The sequence below is a fragment of the Dryobates pubescens genome, chromosome 26 (genome assembly GCF_014839835.1).
Source record: "Dryobates pubescens isolate bDryPub1 chromosome 26, bDryPub1.pri, whole genome shotgun sequence".
Lineage (NCBI taxonomy): Eukaryota > Metazoa > Chordata > Aves > Piciformes > Picidae > Dryobates > Dryobates pubescens.
This window is the reverse complement of record NC_071637.1, coordinates 979,028-1,000,887: the sequence shown is the minus strand read 5'-3', so window position 1 is coordinate 1,000,887 and position 21,860 is coordinate 979,028. Positions and strand designations below refer to the sequence as shown.

Below are 21,860 nucleotides of genomic sequence, written 5' to 3'. Positions count from 1 at the left end.
CTCCTCTCAGCCTTCTCTCCAGACTGAACAGCCCCAGGGCTCTCAGTCTCTCTTTGTAGGAGAGGTGTTCCAGCGCCCCCGAGCCTGAGAAGTGCCTCTCACTTGTATCTGTGGTACAGCAGCATCGACCCCAGTTCCTGAGTGGCATTGAAACGATGCAGAGTTGGACACAAGGCAGCACTGTGTCAATAATTTATTACATCTGGTGCCATCATTGAACACTTTTACCACGAGCATGGGAGGACAGCTTGGGCCCTTATACAGAGTAATATATCTTGCTACATAACAATGGACAGGTGGGTACTTAAGAGATGCAGCTTGGGAGGAAAACATTACATGGAAGCAAACAGCTCCTGCACCTTCTATCTTCATAGAAAACTTCAAACTACATCAGCACACTCTATTTAAAGACTCCTTGGGTTTTGATACATGCCTAGGGTCAAGAGCTAATCAGAAAGAAAGCCTACCAGAGAGTAACTATTTACACCAAGGTGGCAGCTCACCAGCACACAACCTCCCCTCTGCACGCCGGGACTCTCGCCTTACATCTCTTTAATGGGCAAAGCAGGTGGGACCGAGACATCACAGTTCAGCCTCGAGAACACCAACCAAAGGGCCAAAGAGGTCATCTCCAGAGCTCACAGACACTACCCTCACCCACTGCCTTCAGACTAAGAGCAGGTGACCTGGAGGTAGAACCTCTTCAAGCACACACTTCGGCTAGAGCCAGTCTTAAGTCGCCAGCACAAGGCCTTCTAGCAAGCCGCAGGACAGCACCCAAGTGCTCCTGAAGCAGGCCCAAGGAGGACAGGACAGAGAGAAGCTCTGCATTTATTGCTGCACCCTCGTCCCCACAGTCACCCGGAGAGATGGAACGTGATGAACCTTGTGTCAGGAGAGGCGGCGTTCGGCACCTGCGGCGGCTTCCCGGGGCGCGTCCACGGCGGCAGCCGCTTCGCTACCTACAGCCGCAGGCCTCCACCACCATGTCCTCGTACTGCTTGTAGACCACGTTGTTTGCAGAGTCAATGAAAAGAATGCTGATGGGGCTCAGCCTGGTGGGCACACAGCAGGTGGGGGGGGTGGACTCCGGGTCCATGGAGTTCATCAGGGTCTGGATCACCGCGTGGTTGGTGGGCTCCAGGTGGGACCGGAGGGGGAACTCGCAGAGCCCCTCGCAGTGGTAGGCTTCATACTCCAGGGGGGCTATGATCCAATCGTCCCAGCCCATGTCCTTGAAGTTCACGTGAAGGGTTTTCCTGCTGCACCTCGCCTTCGGGTTCTTCGCGGGCCTCTTCCCCTGGCGCGTGGCCAGCGGCGCTCTCCTCTTCCTCCTCTGGTTGAAGAGGTACTCGTACACGGTCTTGTCGTCCTGCCCAGACCTGGCTTTGATCTCGTTGAAGAACAGGTCTCTTTTCTTGGTCCTCCCAAAGACCAGGAAGAGAGCCTTCTCGTTCACCTGCCTCCCCGTCCTGTTGAAGCCCACGCTCCTCAGATCCACGGCCCTGCCCCTCTCCAGGCTCTCCAGCTCGAAGCACAGGTTCGCCAAGTTCTTAAAGTTCCTGAAGAGCTTCCAGATGTCAAACACCTCCCACTTGGGGGTGTCTGTGACGCTGACCGTGCGAGAGTCCAGCAGCGTCGCCGCTTGCCTGTTCGTGGAGCAGCTGAACAGCTTCACCTGGGAGGTTCTCCCGGCAGGGGGAGGCTTCCAGCTGTCAGAAGGCTTCTTCCTCAGTATGCGAAGCTCAGCTCCCAGCAGGCCGTCCTTCTCCAGGGCGCTGATGTCGAAGATGTACTTCTGCTTCCTCAGGGCCGGCGCCCGCTCGTCTAGAGAGAGCAGAGACAGCGTGAAGCGTGCGGCAGGCACGGAGCGGCAGCGCTGCTGCCGTCCCGGGCAGGCTTCCTGCAGCTTGCTCAGCAAGCTTCATCAGCCCACCAAAGAGAAGGAGCAGTCTGGGTCTAAGGGACCAGCTCTGCGCAAAGGGCACGGGAGAAGGCAGCCACTCGGTGGTGGGATGAGTTTCCAAGCTGGCCTCCCAGAAGTCTCCTTCCTTTCGCTGCTGAGGCATTTTCTGCCTCCAAAGAAGCAGGAGAAGGAGGAAGTTCTTCCCCATGAGAGTGGTGAAGCCCTGGAATGGGTTGTCCAGGGAGGTGGTTGAGGCCCCAGCCCTGCAGGTGTTTAAGCCCAGACTGGATGAGGCTCTGGCCAGCCTGATCTAGTGTGGGGTGTCCCTGCCCATGGCAGGGGGGGTGGAACTAGATGATCCTTGTGGTCCCTTCCAACCCTGACTGATACTAGGATACTATGGCAACCAGCCAGTTGGAAGCCAGTCCTTTCTCAGGGCCTGTTCACCACTTACATCCTACCCAAATTACCAAAACAGGGCTCTGGTGGTGCCCAGGCCCCACGCTGGCTGCAGACAGAAGCACCCTGGGATGATGCAGGAGTGAATTAGTCCTTTAAAACAAAGGTCCTGTAGGAACTGCCAGACAAGGACAGTTGTTCACTCCACGGGATCCACAGCTGCTCCAAGCTGATGGGGGAAGCTCACCTGCCTGTGACCTGCTGTTACATTTGCTTGGTTGAGCTCAGGAGCAGCACTCCCAAGGGTGTTCCAGCCACATGACATGAACAATACCTTCCAGTGGGGAGCTGAGAACCTGAATGCAGCACTTCTGAGCAGTGGAGCATCCCTTCCCAGAAGCCAGGCTATTCATAAGCAAATGGCAAATGAATCCAGCCCTGGAAACAAGGTCAGGTGGGATGGGGCTCTGAGTGACCTGACCTAGTTAGGGGCCTACAAGAAAGCTGGGGAGGAACCTTTTAGGGTGTCAGGGAGTGATAGGACTGGGGGGGATGAAGCAGCACTAGAAGTGGGGAGATTCAGCTTGGATGTGAGGAAGAAGTTGTTGCCCAGGAGGGTGGTGAGAGCCTGGCACAGGTTGCCCAGGGAGGTGGTGGAAGCCTCCTGCCTGGAGGTGTTTGCAGCCAGGCTGGAGGTGGCTGTGAGCAACCTGCTGTGGTGTGAGGTGTCCCTGCCCATGGTTTGGGACTGGCTGAGCCCTGAGCTCCCTTCCAGCCCTAACAATGCTGTCCTCCTGTGGAAAGCTGCTGCTTTCTTCAAATGAAGTCTCCAAGAAGGCTGGGAGGAGAGTTTTCACAAGGACACTTGTGGTAACCCTGACAGCTCTGTGATTTGATGATTCTGTGAAGATGTCCCTGCTTGCTGCAGGGAGGAGGTCTGGACTAGACAACCTTTAAAGGTCCCTTCCAACCCAAACCATTCTATCATTACCTTATCACCTGCAGCCTGTGTTGCTTCTTTAAGTACCTGACGAAACTCCTCCTAACCTCATGATCTCCAGAGGCCCCTTCTGACCCCCACCACTCTATGATTCCATGATTCTAACATCGCTGGAAGCATCACAAGGTGCCCCAGCCCGAGTGGGAAGGTGAACACCACTCTTTGGGAGCCTGGTTCTTCCTTGTGTGAAAGCAGACACCAGTCCAAACTGCCAAAAAAGGTTTGGAACCAGAACTGTTGAACCACAAGTTCTGGAGTCCCAGAGGTTGCTCCTTTTGTTAGGCTGGGCTTAGCTGTGGGGCTTCTGTGGATGAAGGGTTGGTGGCACCTGAAAGCTTGAGCTTTGAGCTAGCACCGATACAGCCACCCTGTGCCCCAATGCCAGGCTAGCTCCTCACAGTCCTGCCTTGAACAGACCAGGAGGGCACTTTAATGATACTTAAACTCAGGGCTGGGGTTTTTTTTTCATGGGCTTAGACATCTTCTCCAATAAAATCTTAGGTCAGCAGTTTGCAGGAGCCAGTAATTGAAAGAAAGACCAAGTGGAAGAGATTGTTTTAAGCACCCAAGCAGGCAGAGGCTGATTTGCAGCAGCGAGCATCCGAAATCCTTCCTGGGTTTTGCTTGGCTGCCACACAGCCCATCTGCTTCTGGGGCAAGGAGCACAACATCTGCAGCAGGGCTGCACAGCTTCGTTTGGATTCAAACCCACAGCACTAACGAAGTCAGCTTAATTTCTGCTCGGCAGAGCCACGCTCAGACACCTCTCCCTGCCCGCCCCCCTCACGCACAGACACAGAGGCACAGGAGCTCCTTTCTTACCTTGTCCTTTGTCTATGAAGCTGGTTATGGTGTTGGCAAGCCCAGCCTCCAGTTTTACACTCCCATTAACACCTTTCCTTTCAGCGTCCGAGAGAGTCCTGTACAAGGAGAGCATGTACTCGTGGGGGGTTATCGGGGGGTGTCTGAAGGCTTCCTTGCTCTCCCTCTGGCTTCCAGGCTCCTTAGTCTTTTTGCCTTTGAAAGCATCAGCGTCAGCAGCGCTGGCCCCAGGCTTTTTCACAGCCACCTTGCCGCCGAGGTGCTGCACTTTGGGAGTCACCGTCCTCACTCCAGCAGGTCTGCTGGGCAGGTGTCCTACCTTGCCCTCTGCGGCCGCTGTTCTTGGGAGACCCTTCTTTGACTCCTCGTTCTTGGCCAGCGGAGCTCCAGCCTGGGCAGCGCTGCTCTTAGCCCTGGCCTTGGAGGGGCCGGCACCATGGCCATGGCTCGCGGTCCGCAGGGGGCTCGCCCGTGCCGAGGGGTTCCGCTCCTTCCCTTCCGCTTTCAGAAAGGCTCGCTTAGACCCTGGGTTACTCTGGCCTGCTTCAGAACTGCTCAGGGCTCCGGGAACTAGATCCAGAGGCAGCCAAGCCAAATGCCAAAGCAGTAAAGTGAGAAAACGCAGGATTTTCATCCTCTGGTCTTCCTCTGAATGCCACCGAAGAAAAAATCAGGGAAGGTTCCTCCAGTTTGGCAGAAGAAACCATGAACGCGAATGAAAAACAAAGTCAGCAGAAAGGGCTTTCGCTGCCTGAGATTAAACCATTTCAACCCTTGTTCAGGATTTGTATCCAGTCCCATAGTGGAAACGCTGCTCCCGTGCTCCGGACACCGGCTCCCCCTGACCTCGCTTCGCGGCTGGGAAGGAGAGAAAGGCTTTTAACCGCCTCCTTTTCTGCCGTGCAACTGCCCTGAGCACTTGAAGGAGTCCTGTTTAAATCCAAAGGCTTGGTGTGGGTTGGTGGTGGTGGGTTTTTTTTTTTCCAAGAAGGAAGGATGGCGTAATGCTGCCTCTCTCTTAAAAGCCTTGGGTTCTTTTGCTTGCTTTTTTTTTTTAACCCCAAAGTTTTGAATCCTTTCCAGTGAAAATATTTCACACACACACACACACACACACAGAGAGACCTGCAGGTGCTCAGAAATATCTCTCTCTCTCTCTCTCTCTTTTTTTTTCCCTTCTCTCTCTTCCCCCCCCTTAACAAACTTGAACTCAAGGAATTGGAAAGGGAATTCCAACAAACCTATTTTAATGGCTCTCTGATGTCATGCTGTCTGAGCTCGTTTCACTGCCATGCTGTCCTGAAATAAAATCATCATCATCATCATCATCTCTCTATATAAAAAAAAATCTTCTTTACTCTTGTTTGTTCATTAGCATGAGCCATAGCCCCTGCCCCTCGTGTGAAACACTTCCACAGGCTCCCAGCTGAGGCTCACAGCCTCTACCTTAGCCTTCCACAAACTTCACCTTGAAATGGGACAGACTTTCCAGCCCTGTCTGTCCTGGTCCTGCTCTGGCAGGGAGGTTGGGCTGGGAGATCCCCAGAGGTCCCTTCCCACCCCTCACATCCTCTGACCTGTGATCCCGTGACAGACTTTCCAGCCCTGCCTGGATGTGCTCCTGTGTGACCTGCACTGGGTTCTATGCTCCCGTTCTGGCAGGGGGGTTGCCCTGGAGGTGTTCAAGAGGGGATTGGATGTGGCACTTGGTTTAGCAATGAGGTCTGTGGTGCCAGGTTGGACTTGACGATCTTGGAGGTCTTTTCCAACCTTGGTGGTTCTGTGATTCTGTGATCTCCAGAGGTCCCTTCCAACCCCTAACATCCTCTGATCTGTGATCCTGTGTTGCTGTATTCCTGTGTTGCTGTGTGCCTGTGTTCCTGTGATCCTGTGTTGCTGTGTGCCTGGGTTGCTGTGATCCTGTGTTGCTGTGATCCTGGGTTCCTGTGATGCTGGGTTCCTGTGATCCTGTGTTGCTGTAATCCTGTGTTGCTGTGTGCCTGTGTTGCTGTGATCCTGGGTTGCTGTGATCCTGGGTTCCTGTGATCCTGTGTTGCTGTGATCCTGTGTTGCTGTGTGCCTGTGATCCTGTGTTCCTGTGATCCCCTGTTGCTGTGATCCTGTGTTGCTGTGATCCTGTGTTGCTGTGATCCTGGGTTGCTGTGATCCTGGGTTCCTGTGATCCTGTGTTGCTGTGATCCTGGGTTCCTGTGATGCTGGGTTCCTGTGATGCTGGGTTCCTGTGATCCTGTGTTGCTGTGATCCTGTGTTGCTGTGTGCCTGTGATCCTGTGTTCCTGTGATCCCCTGTTGCTGTGATCCTGTGATCCCGTGTCCCTGTGATCCCGTGTTCCTGTGATCCTGTGTTCCTGTGATCCCGTGTTGCTGTCTGCCTGTGAGCCTGGGTTCCTGTGATCCTGTGTTGCTGTGATCCAGTGTTGCTGTGATCCTGTGATCCAGTGTTGCTGTGATCCCGTGATCCAGTGTTGCTGTGATCCTGTGATCCTGGGTTCCTGTGATCCCATGCTGCTGTGATCCTGTGATCCAGTGTTGCTGTGATCCTGGATTCCTGTGTTGCTGTGATCCCGTGTTCCTGTGATCCCGTGATCCAGTGTTGCTGTGATCCTGTGATCCTGGGTTCCCGTGATCCCATGCTGCTGTGATCCTGTGATCCAGTGTTGCTGTGATCCTGGATTCCTGTGTTGCTGTGATTCTGTGTTCCTGTGATCCCGTGTTCCTGTGATCCCGTGCTCCTGTGTTGCTGTGATCCTGTGACTGTGAGAGGGATGCTTCAGAGCTGTCCTGCAGTCCCTGGATGCTACTAAGATATTTGAACAAGGATTACACAGGATTGCCAGGGTCGGAAGGGACCCCAGGGATCATCTACTTCCAACCCTGCTGCCATGGGCAGGGGGGGTCCCCGCTGGATCACTGAGGTGTTGTTCCGGTGGCTTCACTTTGTCCCCCAGGGACTGCAGAGCTGAGCCGGTGAAGCAGGCTCTGAGCAAGGGCCACGGTTGCATTTGGCACAAGCGTGGCACAGCCTTGCCTGCACTCAGGGTCATTTTGTGTACTCATTGCTGTGATTGGGGAAACCCATCTGAAAATCAATCCATGAAGCTCCTGTGGGTGGGGAAAGGAAAAGAAAAACTTCCTTGGTGCGAGGGTGCTGGGGCCCTGGAGCAGGCTGCCCGCAGAAGTTACGGAGTCTCCCTCTTCTGGAGCCTTTCAAGCCCCGTCCGGATGCGTTCCTGTGTGCCCTGCCCTGGGTGCTGCTGCTGCGGCAGGGGGCTTGGGCTGGCTGATCTCTAGAGGTCCCCTTCAAACCCCTCGCACTCCCCGGGTCCACGCTCGCAGGGCGGCGGTGCGGGGCAGCAGTGCACCCTGCAGGCAGCATCCTCCTCCTCCTCCAACTCCGGCCGAGGACACCGGGGGAGCCGCGAGCACCCCGAAACCTCCGGGGCCCGCCGAACGCCAGCCTTTGTTTGCGAATGAGATGCAACGTTTTCAAGAGCCGCCTAGCAGCAGGGCCAGGGTCGGGCTGGCAGCTCGGGCCCGCTGTGATTTACGTGGCGGGGCTGCCCTGCTGCTCGCAGCCCTCCAAAGCAGCCCGCAGAAAGTGTGGCTTTCATAAGCTGCAGACAAGAGCCGGTGTTGTTCCGAGGGAGCCTTCGGGAAATGAGGCACTGGGCTGAGCTGAGGAGGGATTAATGGCAGCCTTCTCTCATCTCGTACTGACACTAAGCCCAGGCCTCCTCCCTCAGTTATTTTTATTCCTGAGGCAAGAAGAAAAGGGGAAAGACAGAAGACTTTTCAGCTGGGTTTGTGTGCAGCATTTCCCACGCTGCCCAGTACCAGAAACACCAGGCTAGTCTCACAAATAACAGCCTCATGTCCCTCCCAGGCAAGGAGCTCTGCCCTGGTTTGATGTAAAGGAGCTTCACCTAGTTTGGATGGGGGAAATGAAGAAAGCAGAGCCAACCCCCCACCCTCCTCCTTCTGACCTAATGGTCCTTCCTCTGATGTCAGAGCACAGCCAACCCCCCACCCTCCTCCTTCTGACCTAATGGTCCTTCCTCTGATGTCAGAGCACAGCCAACCCCCCACCCTCCTCCTTCTGACCTAATGGTCCTTCCTCTGATGTCAGAGCACAGCCAACCCCCCCCACCCTCCTCCTTCTGACCTAATGGTCCTTCCTCTGATGTCAGAGCACAGCCAACCCCCCACCCTCCTCCTTCTGACCTAATGGTCCTTCCTCTGATGTCAGAGCACAGCCAACCCCCCACCCTCCTCCTTCTGACCTAATGGTCCTTCCTCTGATGTCAGAGCACAGCCAACCCCCCCCCCCCCCCTCCTTCTGACCTAATGGTCCTTCCTCTGATGTCAGCTTTGATTTTGACATTCCCCACCAAAAGAAAGCAACTTTCACGGAGTTACTGCTGAAACCATGCCCCAGCAGTCACTCCATGCCATCCCCACAGTCCTCCCAACCCTGCAATCCTGTTAGCCTTCCTGCTGCCCACATCCCTGCTGGGCAGGAGGCCATGTGCCCTGCCTGGCTGTAGGGTGTTGATGAGCCTGCCAGGAGGCCACAGCAGCAGCTAAACGTTGAGTGCCCACTTACCCTATCCAGCTTCCAGTTTTCACTACACTTGTCAGAGTTTGACATCCCTAAGAGCTCCATTGCTTAATAAAACTTGGCTGAGATTTGTGAACAGATTTACAAATGCTTTAAGAGATGGACAGGAAGAGCAGGAAGTAACCAAAAGTGATGGCATGGACCTGTCTCAGAAAATCAGACTGATCACAATGATGGAGCAGATTATCCTGGGGGCAATAACTGCACCTGAAGGATGGCCAAGGGCTCAGGCCCAGCCAGCATGGAGTTAGGAAAGGCAGGTCCTGCCTCTCCAACCTGAGCTCCTTCCATGCCCAGGGCACTGCCTGGTGGCTGTGGGGCAGGCTGTGGATGTGCTCTGCCTGCACCTCAGCAAGGCCTTTGCCACCATCCCCCACAGCAAGCTCCTGGCCAAGCTGTCAGCCCCTGGCTGGGACAGCAGCTCTCTGAGCTGGGTTAGGAACTGGCTGGAGGCTGAGCCCAGAGAGTGGTGGTGAATGGTGCCACAGCCAGCTGGCAGCCAGGCCCCAGTGGTGTGCCCCAGGGAGCAGTGCTGGGCCCCATGCTCTGTAACAGCTTCATTGATGATCTGGATGAGGACATTGAGTCAGTCAGCAGCAAGTTTGCAGCTGACAGCAAGCTGGGGGCAGGAGTTGGTCAGTGAGAGGGCAGAAGGGCTCTGCAGAGGGACCTTGCCAGGCTGCACAGATGGGCAGAGGCCAACAGGATGGCATTGAACAAGTCCAAGTGCCAGGGGCTGCACTTTGGCCACAGCAACCCCAGGCAGAGCTACAGGCTGGGGGCAGAGAGGCTGAGAGCAGCCAGGCAGAGAGGGACCTGGGGGTAGTGGTTGACAGCTGCCTGAACATGAGCCTGCAGTGTGCCCAGGGGGCCAAGAAGGCCAAGGGCATCCTGGCCTGCATCAGGAACAGTGTGGCCAGCAGGAGCAGGGAGCTCATCCTGCCCTGTGCTCAGCACTGCTCAGCCCACACCTGGAGTCCTGTGGCCAGCTCTGGGCTCCTCAGGTCAGGAAAGAGGTTGAGCTGCTGGAAGGTGTCCAGAGAAGGGCAACAAAGCTGGGGAGGGGTCTGGGGCACAGCCCTGGGAGGAGAGGCTGAGGGAGCTGGGGTTGCTTAGCCTGCAGAAGAGGAGGCTCAGGGGAGACCTTCTTGCTCTCTGCAACTCCCTGCAGGGAGGTTGGAGCCAGGTGGGGGTTGGGCTCTTGTGCCAGGCACCCAGCCCCAGAACAAGAGGACACAGTCTCAAGCTGTGCCAGGGGAGGTTTAGGCTGGAGATGAGGAGAAATTTCTTCCCAGCAAGAGAGATTGGCCCTGGGGATGTGCTGCCCAGGGAGGTGGTGGAGTCCCCCTCCCTGGAGGTGTTCCAGAGGGGATTGGATGTGGCACTTGGTGCCATGGTTTAGTCATGGGGTCTGTGGTGCCAGGTTGGACTTGATGATCTTTGAGGTCTTTTCCAGCCTCAGTGATACTGTGACAGAATCCTAGAATGGGTTGGGTTGGAAGGGGTCATCTAACTCTATCCCCCTGCAATGGGCAGGGACATGTCCCAGCAGACCAAATTGCTCAAGCTTCCTCATCCACCCTGTTCTTGAACACCTTCATGGAGGAGGCAGCCACAGCCTCCCTGGGCTACCTGTGCCAGAGTCTCTCCACCCTCACTGCCAACAATTTCTTCATCTCCAGTCTCAATCTCTCCTCTCCCAGCTCAAAGCCATTGTTCCTCAGCCTGGCACTCCCAGCCCTTGTCCAGAGTCCCTCCCCAGCTTTCCTGGAGCCCTTCAGGTACTGTAGGGCTGCTCTGAGCTCTCCCTGAAGCCTTCTCTTCTCCATGCTGCACAGCCCCAGCTCTCCCAGCCTGGCCCCACAGGGGAGGTTCTGCAGCTCTGTATTCATCTTGATGGTCTCCTCTGGACCCTCTCCAGCAGCTCCAGGTCCTTCTTGTGCTGGGGCAGCAGAACTGCTGCAGGTGGGGTCTGAGCAGAGCAGAGAGGCAGAATCCCCTCCCTCGTTCTCAATCAGCTGTCTGTTCAGACATTGCCATGCCTGAGATCAATGTATCTTAGTGGGCTGGACAGGAACACAAGGGCCAAAGCAAAGCCAACAAATCTATACAAACTATTCTCTGTCTGTAAAAGAGGCTCTCTTGAGGCACTCTCCATCTAGGTGCATGAAACCACGGCACCCCATGGCCCCCAGAGTGGAATATTGGCCTTCCAGGCACTCAGAGGCCTTTAAGGCCAGGCTGGATGTGGCTGTGAGCAACCAGCTCTAGCGTGAGGTGCTCCTGGCCATGGCAGGGGGGTTGGGACTGGCTGAGCCTTGAGGTCCCTTCCAGCCCTGTGGTTCTATGATCCTGTTATGGCCCTACACTAGTATGGAGCTATTGCAGCTAAGCTCAAACGCCAGTGGCATCGTCAATGTGTAGATGGAAGGCTCAGTGCAGAGCAGACACAGGACAGGGTGGATGAGACGCTCAAGGCTTATTCCTTCTGGCCCAGTCTCTGTGTGCTGCCCGAGTGGCTTGGTTCACACAGCCCGGTGCTCCTTGGCCCATGCCGTCAACCCGGCTCCTCGTACAGCCTTCCCCGCCCGTGTGCTTGGCACGGCTGCTGGCGGGCAGGCTGGCACCGATACCCGCCTGCACCACACCGCCGCCGGGGCAGCCTCTGCCCCGCGGAATGGCAGCGCCGCCACAGAGGCGTCCCGCGGCACAGCTGCCGGGCGGCCGGGGCGAGCCGCTCCGCACAGCACCCTGCGGGAGCGAGCCAGACCGCACAGCACCCTGCCGGGGCGAGCCGCTCCGCACAGCACCCTGCGGGAGCGAGCCAGACCGCACAGCACCCTGCCGGGGCGAGCTGCTCCGCACTGCACCCTGCCGGGGCGAGCCGCTCCGCACAGCGCCCCGCCGGGGCGAACCGGACCGCACAGCGCCCCGCCGGGGCGAGCCGGACCGCACAGCGCCCCGCCGGAGCGAGCCGGACCGCACAGCGCCCTGCGGGGGCGAACCGGACCGCACAGCGCCCCGCCGGGGCGAACCGGACCGCACAGCGCCCCGCCGGGGCGAGCCGCTCCGCACAGCACCCTGCGGGAGCGAGCCAGACCGCACAGCACCCTGCCGGGGCGAGCCGCTCCGCACAGCACCCTGCCGGGGCGAGCCGCTCCGCACAGCACCCTGCGGGAGCGAGCCAGACTGCACAGCACCCTGCCGGGGCGACCCGCTCCGCACAGCACCCTGCGGGAGCGAGCCAGATCGCACAGCACCCTGCCGGGGCGAGCCGCTCCGCACAGCACCCTGCCGGGGCGAGCCGCTCCGCACAGCACCCCGCCGGGGCGAACCGGACCGCACAGCGCCCTGCGGGGGCCAGGCGGCAGGCCGCGGAGCCGCCGCGGGGCGACCCTCGCCTGCCTGCCGGCCGGCGGAACAGGCAGCGGGGCGGGGCCATGGCCGCGGGGGCGGAGCCGAGGGCGGGGCCATGGCCGCGGGGGCGGGGCCATGGCCGCGGGGGCGGGGCCATGGCCGCGGGGGCGGGGCCGGGGGCGGGGCCGCGGGGGCGGCGGGCTCGGGCCCGGGTGCCGGGCGGGACATGGCGACGGGCGGCGGGCAGGCAGCCCGCGGCCAGGGCTCTCTGAGGCGGCGGCTGCAGAGTTCGCAGGAAGCGCAGCACCGGCAAGCGGTGCTGGTGCGGAAGCTGCAGGCGAAGGTGAGGGGGGAACGGCCGCGGGGGAGTGCCCGGGTTCCGGCCGCGGCGGTGGGGAGGAGGTGTCGGGGGTGGAACGCGCGGCCCCAACGAGCTCCCGCCCGCGGCCTACCCCCGGGCGGGACGGCGCCGAGCGCGGGGCCGGCGGCAGGCCCCGGGAGCTGCCCGGCGTGCTGGGCTCCCGGCCCTGCCGCCAGCCTCCCGAGCCTTAGGCCACCCTAGCAGGGGACGGCCCCAGAGAGTGGAGCCGGCGAGGCTGGGCTTACGCGGCCCCGGGCGGAGGCAGCCCCCCGGGAACCCGGGAGCGGGCCAGACCTGGGCGGAGGGTCGGGGCAGGGGGGGCCCGGCGGCGGTCGCGGCGCTGCTGATCGCTCCTCCGGCTCTGCTGGGCTGTGTTTGCCTGCCGCAGCTGAGCGGACACCCACGCTCTGAACGGCTGAGCAGGGCTGCGAGCAGAGCTAACCGCCCCTGCTGAGTACCGAGAAGCACTTTGGAGAACTCCTTTCTCGAACTGAAGGACCCTCTGAACTTCAGGCCCGTTGGAAATACTGATCTGGGGTTCATGGTGGCCCTGGGCCCGGCGTGGCTGCCCAGGTCTGTCTCGTAACCTGCAGCTGAGGAAGTGTGACCCAGCAGCACGGGGAAGGGATGCTGCCCCTCTGCTCTGCTCAGACGCCACCTGCAGCACGGCCCCCAGCACGAGAAGGACCTGGAGGCTCCAGAGGAGGTCACCAAGATGACCACAGGGTTGCAGAACCTCCCCTGTGGGGCCACCTCCCTGTGGGGAGACCTCAGAGCAGCCTTGCAGCACCTGAAGGAGCTACAGGAGAGCTGGGGAGGGACTCTGGACAAGGGCTGGGAGAGCCAGGCTGAGGAACAATGGCTTTGAGCTGGGAAAGGAGAGATTAAGAGTGGAGAGGAGGAAGAAATTGTGGAGAGTGAGGGAGGGAAGACTCTGGCACAGGCTGCCCAGGGAGGCTGTGGCTGCCTCCTGCCTGGAGGTATTCAAGGCCTTGAGCAGCCTGTGCTGGTGGGAGGGGTCCCTGCCCATGGCAGGGGGTTGGAGCTGGATGAGCTTTAAGGTCCCTTCCAACCTAAAGCTGTGATCACACTACTCGCCATCACGGTCTTAGGATGAGCAGGTAACACTATGCATGGAAGAAACCCTGCCTCGGTTAAGGTGAAGCTTCTCTGTGTCGTGATAGCTTCCTGCTGGCTGTTTCAGCAGCACTGAAAAGCTTGGAGAGAAGCTAATGCAGGGGGAGCAGAGCCTGTTACAAGCTGCAGTTGCTGATTTGCCTCCTGTTTCTCCCTGCAGGTGCTGCAGTACCAGGCTCGGTGTCGAGAGCTGGAGCAGCAGCTGGAGGCAGGAGGGGTGAGTGTGTGGAGTGCTAACTGAAGAGAGTGTCCACAGTGTCTGGGGAGAGAGACAGCTCCTCAAAGCCACCACAGAGGTATCCAAGGTTTTGCTCTCTGAGGGTTTAAAGAAGTGTCCTGGGTTCAGCCAGGAGGGAGTTAGCTTTCCTCACAAGAAGTGGTGCTCCCCAGGGCTCAGCGCAGGGTCCAGTCCTGCTCAGCATCTTCATCAAGGGCCTGCATGAGGGGACAGGGTTGGACCCTCAGGCAGTTTGCTGATGACACAGGACTGGGAGGAGTGCCTGATGTCCAGTGGTGACCAGGACAGGCTGGAGCTGGCCTGAGGGGCACCTCCTGAGGGTCAACAAGGAGAAGTGTAGAGTCCTGCACCTGGGCTGCAACACCACCATGCACCAGTACAGGTTAGAGGTGACCTGCTGGGAAGCAGCTCCATGGACAAGGACCTTGGAGTCCTGATGGACAGTAAGTCATCCATGGGACAGCAATGTGTCAGTGAGGGCAAATGGTCTCCTGGGCTGCACCAGGAGGAGTGTGGCCAGCAGGTCATGGGAGGTTCTCCTCCCCCTCTACTCTGCCCTGTGAGACCACAGCTGGAGTATTGTGTCCAGTTCTGGGCTCCCCTGTTCAAGAGGGACAGGGATCTGCTGGAGAGTGTCCAACAGAAGCTGTGAGGATGGTGAAGGGCCTGGAACATCTCTGTGAGGAGGACAGGCTGAGAGCCCTGGGGCTGTTTATGGTCTGGAGATCTGATCAGTGGTTCCAAACAGCTGCAGGGTGGTGCCAAGCAGCAGGGGCCAGGCTCTGCTCAGGGCTCTCCTGGGACAGGACAAGGAGCAGGGGACACAAACTGCAACCCAGGAGGTTCCACCTCAGCTTGAGAGAAACTTCTCTGGTGTGAGGCTGCTGGAGGCCTGGAGCAGGCTGCCCAGGGGGGGTGTGGAGTCTCCTGCTCTGGAGGCTTTCCAGCCCCAGCTGGCTGTGCTCTGTGTGCCCTGCCCTGGGTGGCCCTGCTCTGGCAGGGGGCTTGGGCTGGGTGATCTGCAGAGGTCCCTCCCAGCCCCTACCCTTCAGTGATTCTGTGATTAAGTTGACAAGAGCCAGGCCAGCTGAGCCAGCCCCTGGGGTGTGCAGTGCCCCATCTCATGCCTGAGGTTCCTGGGGTGGCTCTTGCCATGGGCAGCAAGGGTGGGCAGCACTGGCTAAGCAGATCCTGCTTTGTGTTTTACTTCCTCAGCAGTACTCTTCCTGCTGCTCCTCCTTCCTTTCTATTCTACTCAAATCTCCTTACCCCAGCCTGCAGGCTTGTGCATTCTGCTCCCAGTTTCTCCTTCCCACCCCACTGGGGAGCAGTTGTGTGAGCAGCTGGTGGGGCTCAGCTGCTAGCTGCACCTAGAGCATGACAAGGAGCAAGTTTGCCCCTCAGCCTTTTGAGCAGTTCCCATTCCTAGAGCATCCAATAGTGCCAGCAGTGCCAGTCCAGGCAAGCCCACCCAGAGGGCCTTCAGTTGTGTCAGACTGCTTTATTGCAGGACTAAAGTGGTCTGCTAGGTCTTGGGACAGGGCTCCACTGCCTCTTAGTACATTGCATGGCTGGCTGTGAGGAAGAGTGGGGTGGAGGTGAGAGTGCTGGGGTTCAGCACAGAGGGCATGCAGAGCTGGCCCTGTGCTTGCCTCTCTGCTGCACAGCTGAAATCAGCCCAGGAAACCAAGGCTGGGAGGGCATTCCCTGGCTGCAGGTGAGCCCTGGTGGGCAGCAGCTGAGGGTACCTGCCTGTGAGAGTGCCACACTGGGCAGCTACTCGGGCTGAGGAACACCTTCCCCTCTCTTGCTCTCTGTAGTTAGGACACTGCTGTGCCTGGAGGAAGCTGTGACCTCCTGAGATGCTCAGGAGGTGGAGGGAAAAGCAGTGGATGGTGGCAGTGGTGAAGGGAACACAGGAGTTTGACTAAATGTTTCCTTTCTGGAGGGATCCTTACTGGGCAGGTGGGAAGCTGAGGACCACAGCCTGGAGAATGCCTTGCATCACTTGGAAGAGGAGCAGCAGAGGTACAGAGGTGTTCCATCATCACACTTGGTGTCTGGGATGATCATGGAAGTGAGGGGAATCCTGTCAGTGCTGCCTGGGCTCCCCAGGGGAGCTGGCTGAAAGGGGAAAGGCCCCCAGGCTGCTCTGTGCTGTGGCAGCAGGGTTGTGTGCTCTGTTTTCAGAGGGGGGCTGACCTGGGTGACCTCCAAAAGTCCTTTGCCACCTTACATTCTCCTGTGGTTCAGTGGGTGAGGGGCTTGGGGCAGTGCCAGGGGAAGGCAGCATGAGGGGGAGAGAGGATGCTCAGAGCTGAAGAGGAAGGGGGAAGCTGGAACTGTAGCTGGGAACTGAAGGCTCAGAGCAGGCATCCTTAGCAGTGAGATTGCCATCAGAGGGCTCTGGGCTGCTCCTGGCAAGCACTGCTGCTGCCTCTCAGCGTGCAGGGAGCTGGGAATCCAAGGGCTGCTGCCTGTGGGGAGAGTGCTTCCTTGCTGTCCCTGCCTCTCCAAGGTGTGAGAATCTGGCAGAGGTGAATGCTCTCCTGAGGGCACACCTGAATGAAGCCAAGGAGGTGAATTCAGCCCTCAAGGAGGACATTGGAAAGCTGACAGCAGATTGGATGAGGGCCAGGGAGGAGCTGGAGCTGAAGGAGAGCGAATGGAGCAGCGAACGGGAGGTGAGCAGAGGCTGCGGGCGTGCGGGGCACGGCACCGGGGTGGGATGGGAGAGCCCTTTGTGACTGACATGGAGAGCTTGCAGTCTGGGAGCTGGGGCTGCAGGGACTGGGTGGGGGTCTCTGCTTCTCCAGGGGCTGGGTGTTGGCTTGAAGCAGCCTTGCAGGGTGAGCCTGTGGTGAGGGAGGAGGCTGTGCTGCATCCTCTGCAGAGCGAGGAGCTTCAAGGTGGTTTCCAACCTCTTTGATTCTACAGCTTGGTGGCCATGGTGGTGTTGGGTTGATGGTTGGGCTTGATGATCCTTGGGTTGATGGTTGGACTTGATGATCCTTGAGGTCTTTTCACTGAATCATAAATGGTCCAGGCCAGAAGGGACCTCTAAAGCTCATCCAGTCCAAGCCCCTGCCCCCAGCAGGGACATCCTCCCAAGCTCATCCATTCTGACCTCCCAGCACTCAGCCTCCCTGCCCCCAGCAGGGACATCCTCCCCTGGAGCAGGCTGTCCAGAGCCCTCTCCAGCCTCCCCTGGAATAGCTCCAGGCATGGAGCCTCAACCACCTCCCTGGGCAGCCTGCTGCAGTGTTCCAGCAGCCTCCTGGGGCAGAACTTGTTCCTCACATCCAAGCTCAATCTGCTCTGCTCTGAAGCCATTGCCCCTGGACCTGTCCCTGCAGGCCTTTGCAAACAGTCTCTCTGCAGCCTTCCTGTAGGCCCCCTTCAGGTCCTGGCAGGCTGCTCTGAGGTCTCCCTGGAGCCTTCTCTTCTCCAGGCTGAACACCCCCAGCTCCCTCAGCCTGTCCTCACAGCAGAACTGCTCCGACCCCCTGAGCATTTTTGTGGCCTCCTCTGGAGCCTCTCCATCAGCTCCAGGTCCTTCCACCCTTCCTCATTCTATGCTGAGGGGCAGTGGCTTCCCTGTGTTGGTGTTGAACAGCAGGGGCAGGGCTGTGAGGTGGAGCAGCCTCAGCAGATTGTGCTGGTGGCAGACCACAGTGCTCAGGCTGGAAGGCAGCTGCTTGCTCTTGCTGTGCCCAGTCACACAGGGAGGCTCCACTTTTGAACAGCTCTTAAGTCTCCATCCAAGAGCTCTTGAGGCTCCAGTGGAGGCTGGGGAGGGCTGTGGGCTGTCAGATGCAGATAGCAGAAGACCAGGAGAGGCCTCCCTCAGCAAGAGCCTGTTGGAAGGAACTCTGACACTGCTCCTGGAGGGGCTTGGTTTTGTCTTCCCTCAGCAGGGCTGTTAGACACTTCTGCCAGCTGAGATGATGAACCCATGAGCAGCTGCTGCAGGAAAAGTGGAGCTGCTCCTTCCTCTGAAGGTGGCAGCTTGCTTGAGGAGGCTTCTGTGGTGCCTCTGCAGTCACAGGCTCATAGAGTGCCAGCTGTGAAGGGACCCCAAGGATCACCTCCTCCAGCCTCTCTGGGTGACAGCAGAGCTGAACTGAGCTGCCCAGCACCCTGCCAGGCTGAGCCTTCCACCTGCCCAATGCAGGGCACTGCACTGCTTCCCTTGGGAGAGGCTTCCAGTGCCTGGCAGTGCTCTTGGGCAAACATTTCCCTCTGGAGTGCCATGGGGATGTCCCCAGCAGTACCTTGTCCCCACCACCCCTTGTCTTTCCATGGGACTCCTTGTCAGAAGGGAGCCTCCATCCTCCTGGGAGCCTCCCTGTATGTCCTGCTCCAGAGGGGAAGGTCTGCCCTGAGCTTTCTCTTCAGGCTGAACAACCCCAGCTCTCCTCAGCCTCTCCTCACGTGGCAGAACTTCCACTCATAGAATGGTCTGGATTGGAAGTGACCTCCAAAGACCCCCAGCCCCCTCTGCAGCAAACAGAGGCCTCCTCAGCCAGATCAGTCCTACTCTCACAGCCCTTCTCTGGACCCCCTCCAGCCTGTGCAGCTCTCTCGTGCACAGCAAGGCCTTGACGCCCCGCTTGGAGCTGCGGTGGTGGTGGTGTTGGTTGTCCTCTCTCCTACCTTGAGGACTTGTGCAGTGCCAGCAAAGGCTGAGCTGACCTTTCTTGTCCTCTTGTCTCTGCATGTTTAGCTTTATGACAGCCATCTGAGGGGGGAACACAAGCGGCTGCTCGGCCTCTGGTGCCAGGTGGTGACCTTCCGCCGCCACTTCCTGCAGATGAAGACAGCCACTGACCGGTGAGGAGGAGCTCAGCTTGGCCTCTGGCACCACACCAGCAGCAAAGGGAGCCTTGAATCACACAACCATAGAGTGCCAGGGCCTGGAAGGGAGCTCCAGAGCTCACCCAGCCCAAGCCCCCTGCCCAGAGCAGGAGCACCCAGGGCAGGGCACCCAGGAGCACAGCCAGGGGGGGTTGGAATCTCTCCAGAGAGGGAGACTCCACAGCCCCCCTGGGCAGCCTGCTCCAGGCCTCTCTCACCCTCACAGGCAAAAATCCTTCCTGCTGTTCCCATGGAGCTTCCTCTGCCTCAGCTTCCACCACTGCCCCTTGTGCTGGCACTGGGCAGCCCCCAGCAGAGCCTGGCTCCAGCCTCTGGGCATCACCCTGCACAGCTTTAGCCCCAGCCATGAGCTCACCCTCAGGCTCCTCCTCTCCAGGCTCCAGAGCCCTCAGCTCCCTCAGGCTCTCCTCCTGAGGGAGATCTTCCACTGCCTTCAGCATCTGTGTGGCTCTACACTCAAGTGACTAAATTCACTTTAGTTGTGGCTACAGAGATGCTTTCTCCTTTGACAGCCCAAAGCAGAGCCATTAAGGTTGTTTTCAGCAGCAGTTTGTTTGCTGCTGGCTAATCAGGAAAACCTGAAGGGCCAGCAGCAGTGCAGCCCCTGAGCAGATGAGCCTGGCTGTGGTGGTGTTTCACAGCATTAACCAGGTTGGAAAAGACCTCAGAGCTCATCCAGTCCAACCTCTCCCCCAGCACCATCTGAGCAACTCAACCATGGCACCAAGGGCCTCAGCCAGGCTCTTCCTAAACACCTGGATGGGGCTCTGGCCAGCCTGGTCTAGTGTGGGGTGTCCCTGCCCATGGCAGGGGGGTTGGAGCTGGATGATCCTTGTGGTCCCTTCCAACCCTGACTGATACTATGATACCTCCAGGGATGGGGACTCCACCACCTCCCTGAGCAGCACATCCCCAGGGCCAATCTCTCTTGCTGGCAAGAATTTCTTCCTCACCTCCAGCCTGAACCTCCCCTGGCACAGCTGGAGACTGTGTCCTCTTGTTCTGGTGCTGGGTGCCTGGCAGAAGAGCCCAACCCCCAGCTGGCTCCAACCTCCCTGCAGGGAGTTGCAGAGAGCAAGAAGGTCTCCCCTGAGCCTCCTCTTCTGCAGGCTAAGCAACCCCAGCTCCCTCAGCCTCTCCTCCCAGGGCTGTGCCCCAGACCCCTCCCCAGCTTTGTTGCCCTTCTCTGGACACCTTCCAGCAGCTCAACCTCTTTCCTGACCTGAGGAGCCCAGAGCTGGCCACAGGACTCCAGGTGTGGGCTGAGCAGTGCTGAGCACAGGGCAGGATGAGCTCCCTGCTCCTCCTGGCCACACTCTTCCTGCTGCAGGCCAGGATGCCCTTGGCCTTCTTGGCCCCCTGGGCACACTGCTGGCTCATTAAGGGAGAGAGTGCCCTGCTCTGTGCATGCAGTGTGTGGTGTGGTCCCTTTGCTAGAGTGACTCAAATCTGCCTTCAATCTCCCTGCCTCTCTTTTCCTTCTGCTCCTGGTGGGAAAGAGCATTTAGGAGTCTTTTGTTTCCTCCTTTGCAGGTCAGTTTGCTTCCCTTTATTCCTGTTCCTACACAGCTGAGAGAAGGAAAGGCTTCTCTGCTCTCTTACTGCATTTGGTTTGTTCACTCTGATGCCTCCTTTGTAGGACTGTTCTCTTCTCCTTGGGCTCCCTGAGGTCCCTTTCTCACAGCTGCCTTCCCCAGGAGCACAAGTAGTGGAGCTGTACCTGGATGTTGTTGTGGTGCCAGCTTGCACCTTCACACTCTGGGTTACTGTCAGCCCCTTGAGGGTTGTCAAAGCCTGGCCCAGGCTGCCCAGGGCAGTGCTGGAGTCCCAGGCCCTGGAGGGGTTTCAGAGCTGTGGAGCTGTGGTGCTGAGGGCCATGGTGTAGGGGTGACCTGGGGTAATGCTTGGACCTGGTGGTCTGAAAGGTCTTTCCCAACCACAATCAGTTTGTGATTCTGAGCCCTCCTGAGGCTGCAGAGCTGCTGCCTGACCTGTCCTTTCAGCCCTGGATTTCTGGGGGGTGGGAGGTGGTTCCAACTTTCTAGGCTTGTTCTGGCAGCCCCTTCCTGAAATGTTTGTCCTCTTGGTCTGTCTGGAGCCTCTTGGCAGTCCAAGCCTTGATGACACCTCATCCCCCAGGTGGAAGCCTTACAGCTAGTGCTGGCTGTAGTGAGAGGAAGCAGCCCTGAGGAGAAGGCCTTGGGGGGTGCTGGTAGGGGAGAAGCTGCCCAGGAGCAGGCAGTGAGAGACTGCAGCACAGGAGGCCAAGGGCAGCCTGGGCTGCAGCCAAAGCAGTGTGGCCAGAGCTGGGGAGAGAGGATCCTGCCCCTGGACTCTGCTCTGGGGAGACCTCACCTGCAGGGATGTGCCCAGGTCTGGAACCCTCAGCACAGGAAGGACCTGGACCTGATGGAGAGGCTCCAGAGGAGGCCATGAGAATGACCAGAGGGCTGAAGAACCTCTGCTACAAGGCCAGGCTGAGGGAGCTGAGGGTGCTCAGCCTGGAGAAGAGAAGGCTCCAGGGGAGACATCAGAGCAGCCTGCCAGGACCTGAGGGGAGCCTGCAGGAAGGATGGAGAGAGACTGTTTGCAAAGGCTGCAGGGACAGGCCCAGGGGCAATGGCTGCAGAGCAGAGAAGATTGAGATTGGATGTGAGGAACAAGTTCTGCCCCAGGAGGCTGCTGGAACACTGCAGCAGGCTGCCCAGGGAGGTGGTTGAGGCTCCATGCCTGGAGCTATTCCAGGGGAGGCTGGAGAGGGCTCTGGGCAGCCTGCTCCAGGGGAGGATGTCCCTGCTGGGGGCAGGGGCTGGGACTGGATGGGCTGTGGAGCTCCCTTCCAGCCCAGAGCACTCTGTGATTCTGTAATTAGAGTATATTAATAAGATACAGTAGGGACAATGAAGAATTAGAGGCCCCTGGAGCCTTCTAACTGTGCCACACAGCTTCCTTCTTGTCTCTGGGGAGAAAACAGCCTCACTCCTCAGCTGTTCAGTGGACTCATTGCTGAGCTGTGTCTTGATGAGCTCAGATATGTCCTGATCCCCAAGTGTCAGATGGATCATTTGTCCCCAGCAAAGGGATCACAGAGTCACCTTGGCTGGAAAAGGCCTCTGAGAGCATC

At 58.6% G+C, this 21,860-nt stretch overlaps 2 protein-coding genes across 2 annotated transcripts in view; one reads left to right on the top strand and one right to left on the bottom strand.

The window, feature by feature from the left end:
* Window positions 1-958: 958 nt before the first annotated feature.
* Window positions 959-4,761, bottom strand: GDF5 (growth differentiation factor 5). Its single transcript, XM_009905712.2, has 2 exons — window positions 4,128-4,761; window positions 959-1,827 (listed from the first exon to the last, which is right to left on the bottom strand). The coding sequence occupies exons 1-2, from the start codon at window positions 4,759-4,761 to the stop codon at window positions 959-961; spliced, it is 1,503 nt and encodes a 500-aa protein (XP_009904014.2).
* Window positions 4,762-12,343: 7,582 nt separating this feature from the next.
* The window catches only part of CEP250 (centrosomal protein 250), a 65,584-nt gene continuing 56,067 nt past the window's right edge, over window positions 12,344-21,860 (top strand). Inside the window, exons 1-5 of the mRNA XM_054173337.1 lie at window positions 12,344-12,465; window positions 13,781-13,837; window positions 15,807-15,886; window positions 16,377-16,542; window positions 18,585-18,691. Coding sequence (XP_054029312.1) covers window positions 12,349-12,465; window positions 13,781-13,837; window positions 15,807-15,886; window positions 16,377-16,542; window positions 18,585-18,691 — 527 coding nt within the window. The 5' untranslated portion in view covers window positions 12,344-12,348. The remainder of the gene's footprint in view (window positions 12,466-13,780; window positions 13,838-15,806; window positions 15,887-16,376; window positions 16,543-18,584; window positions 18,692-21,860) is intronic.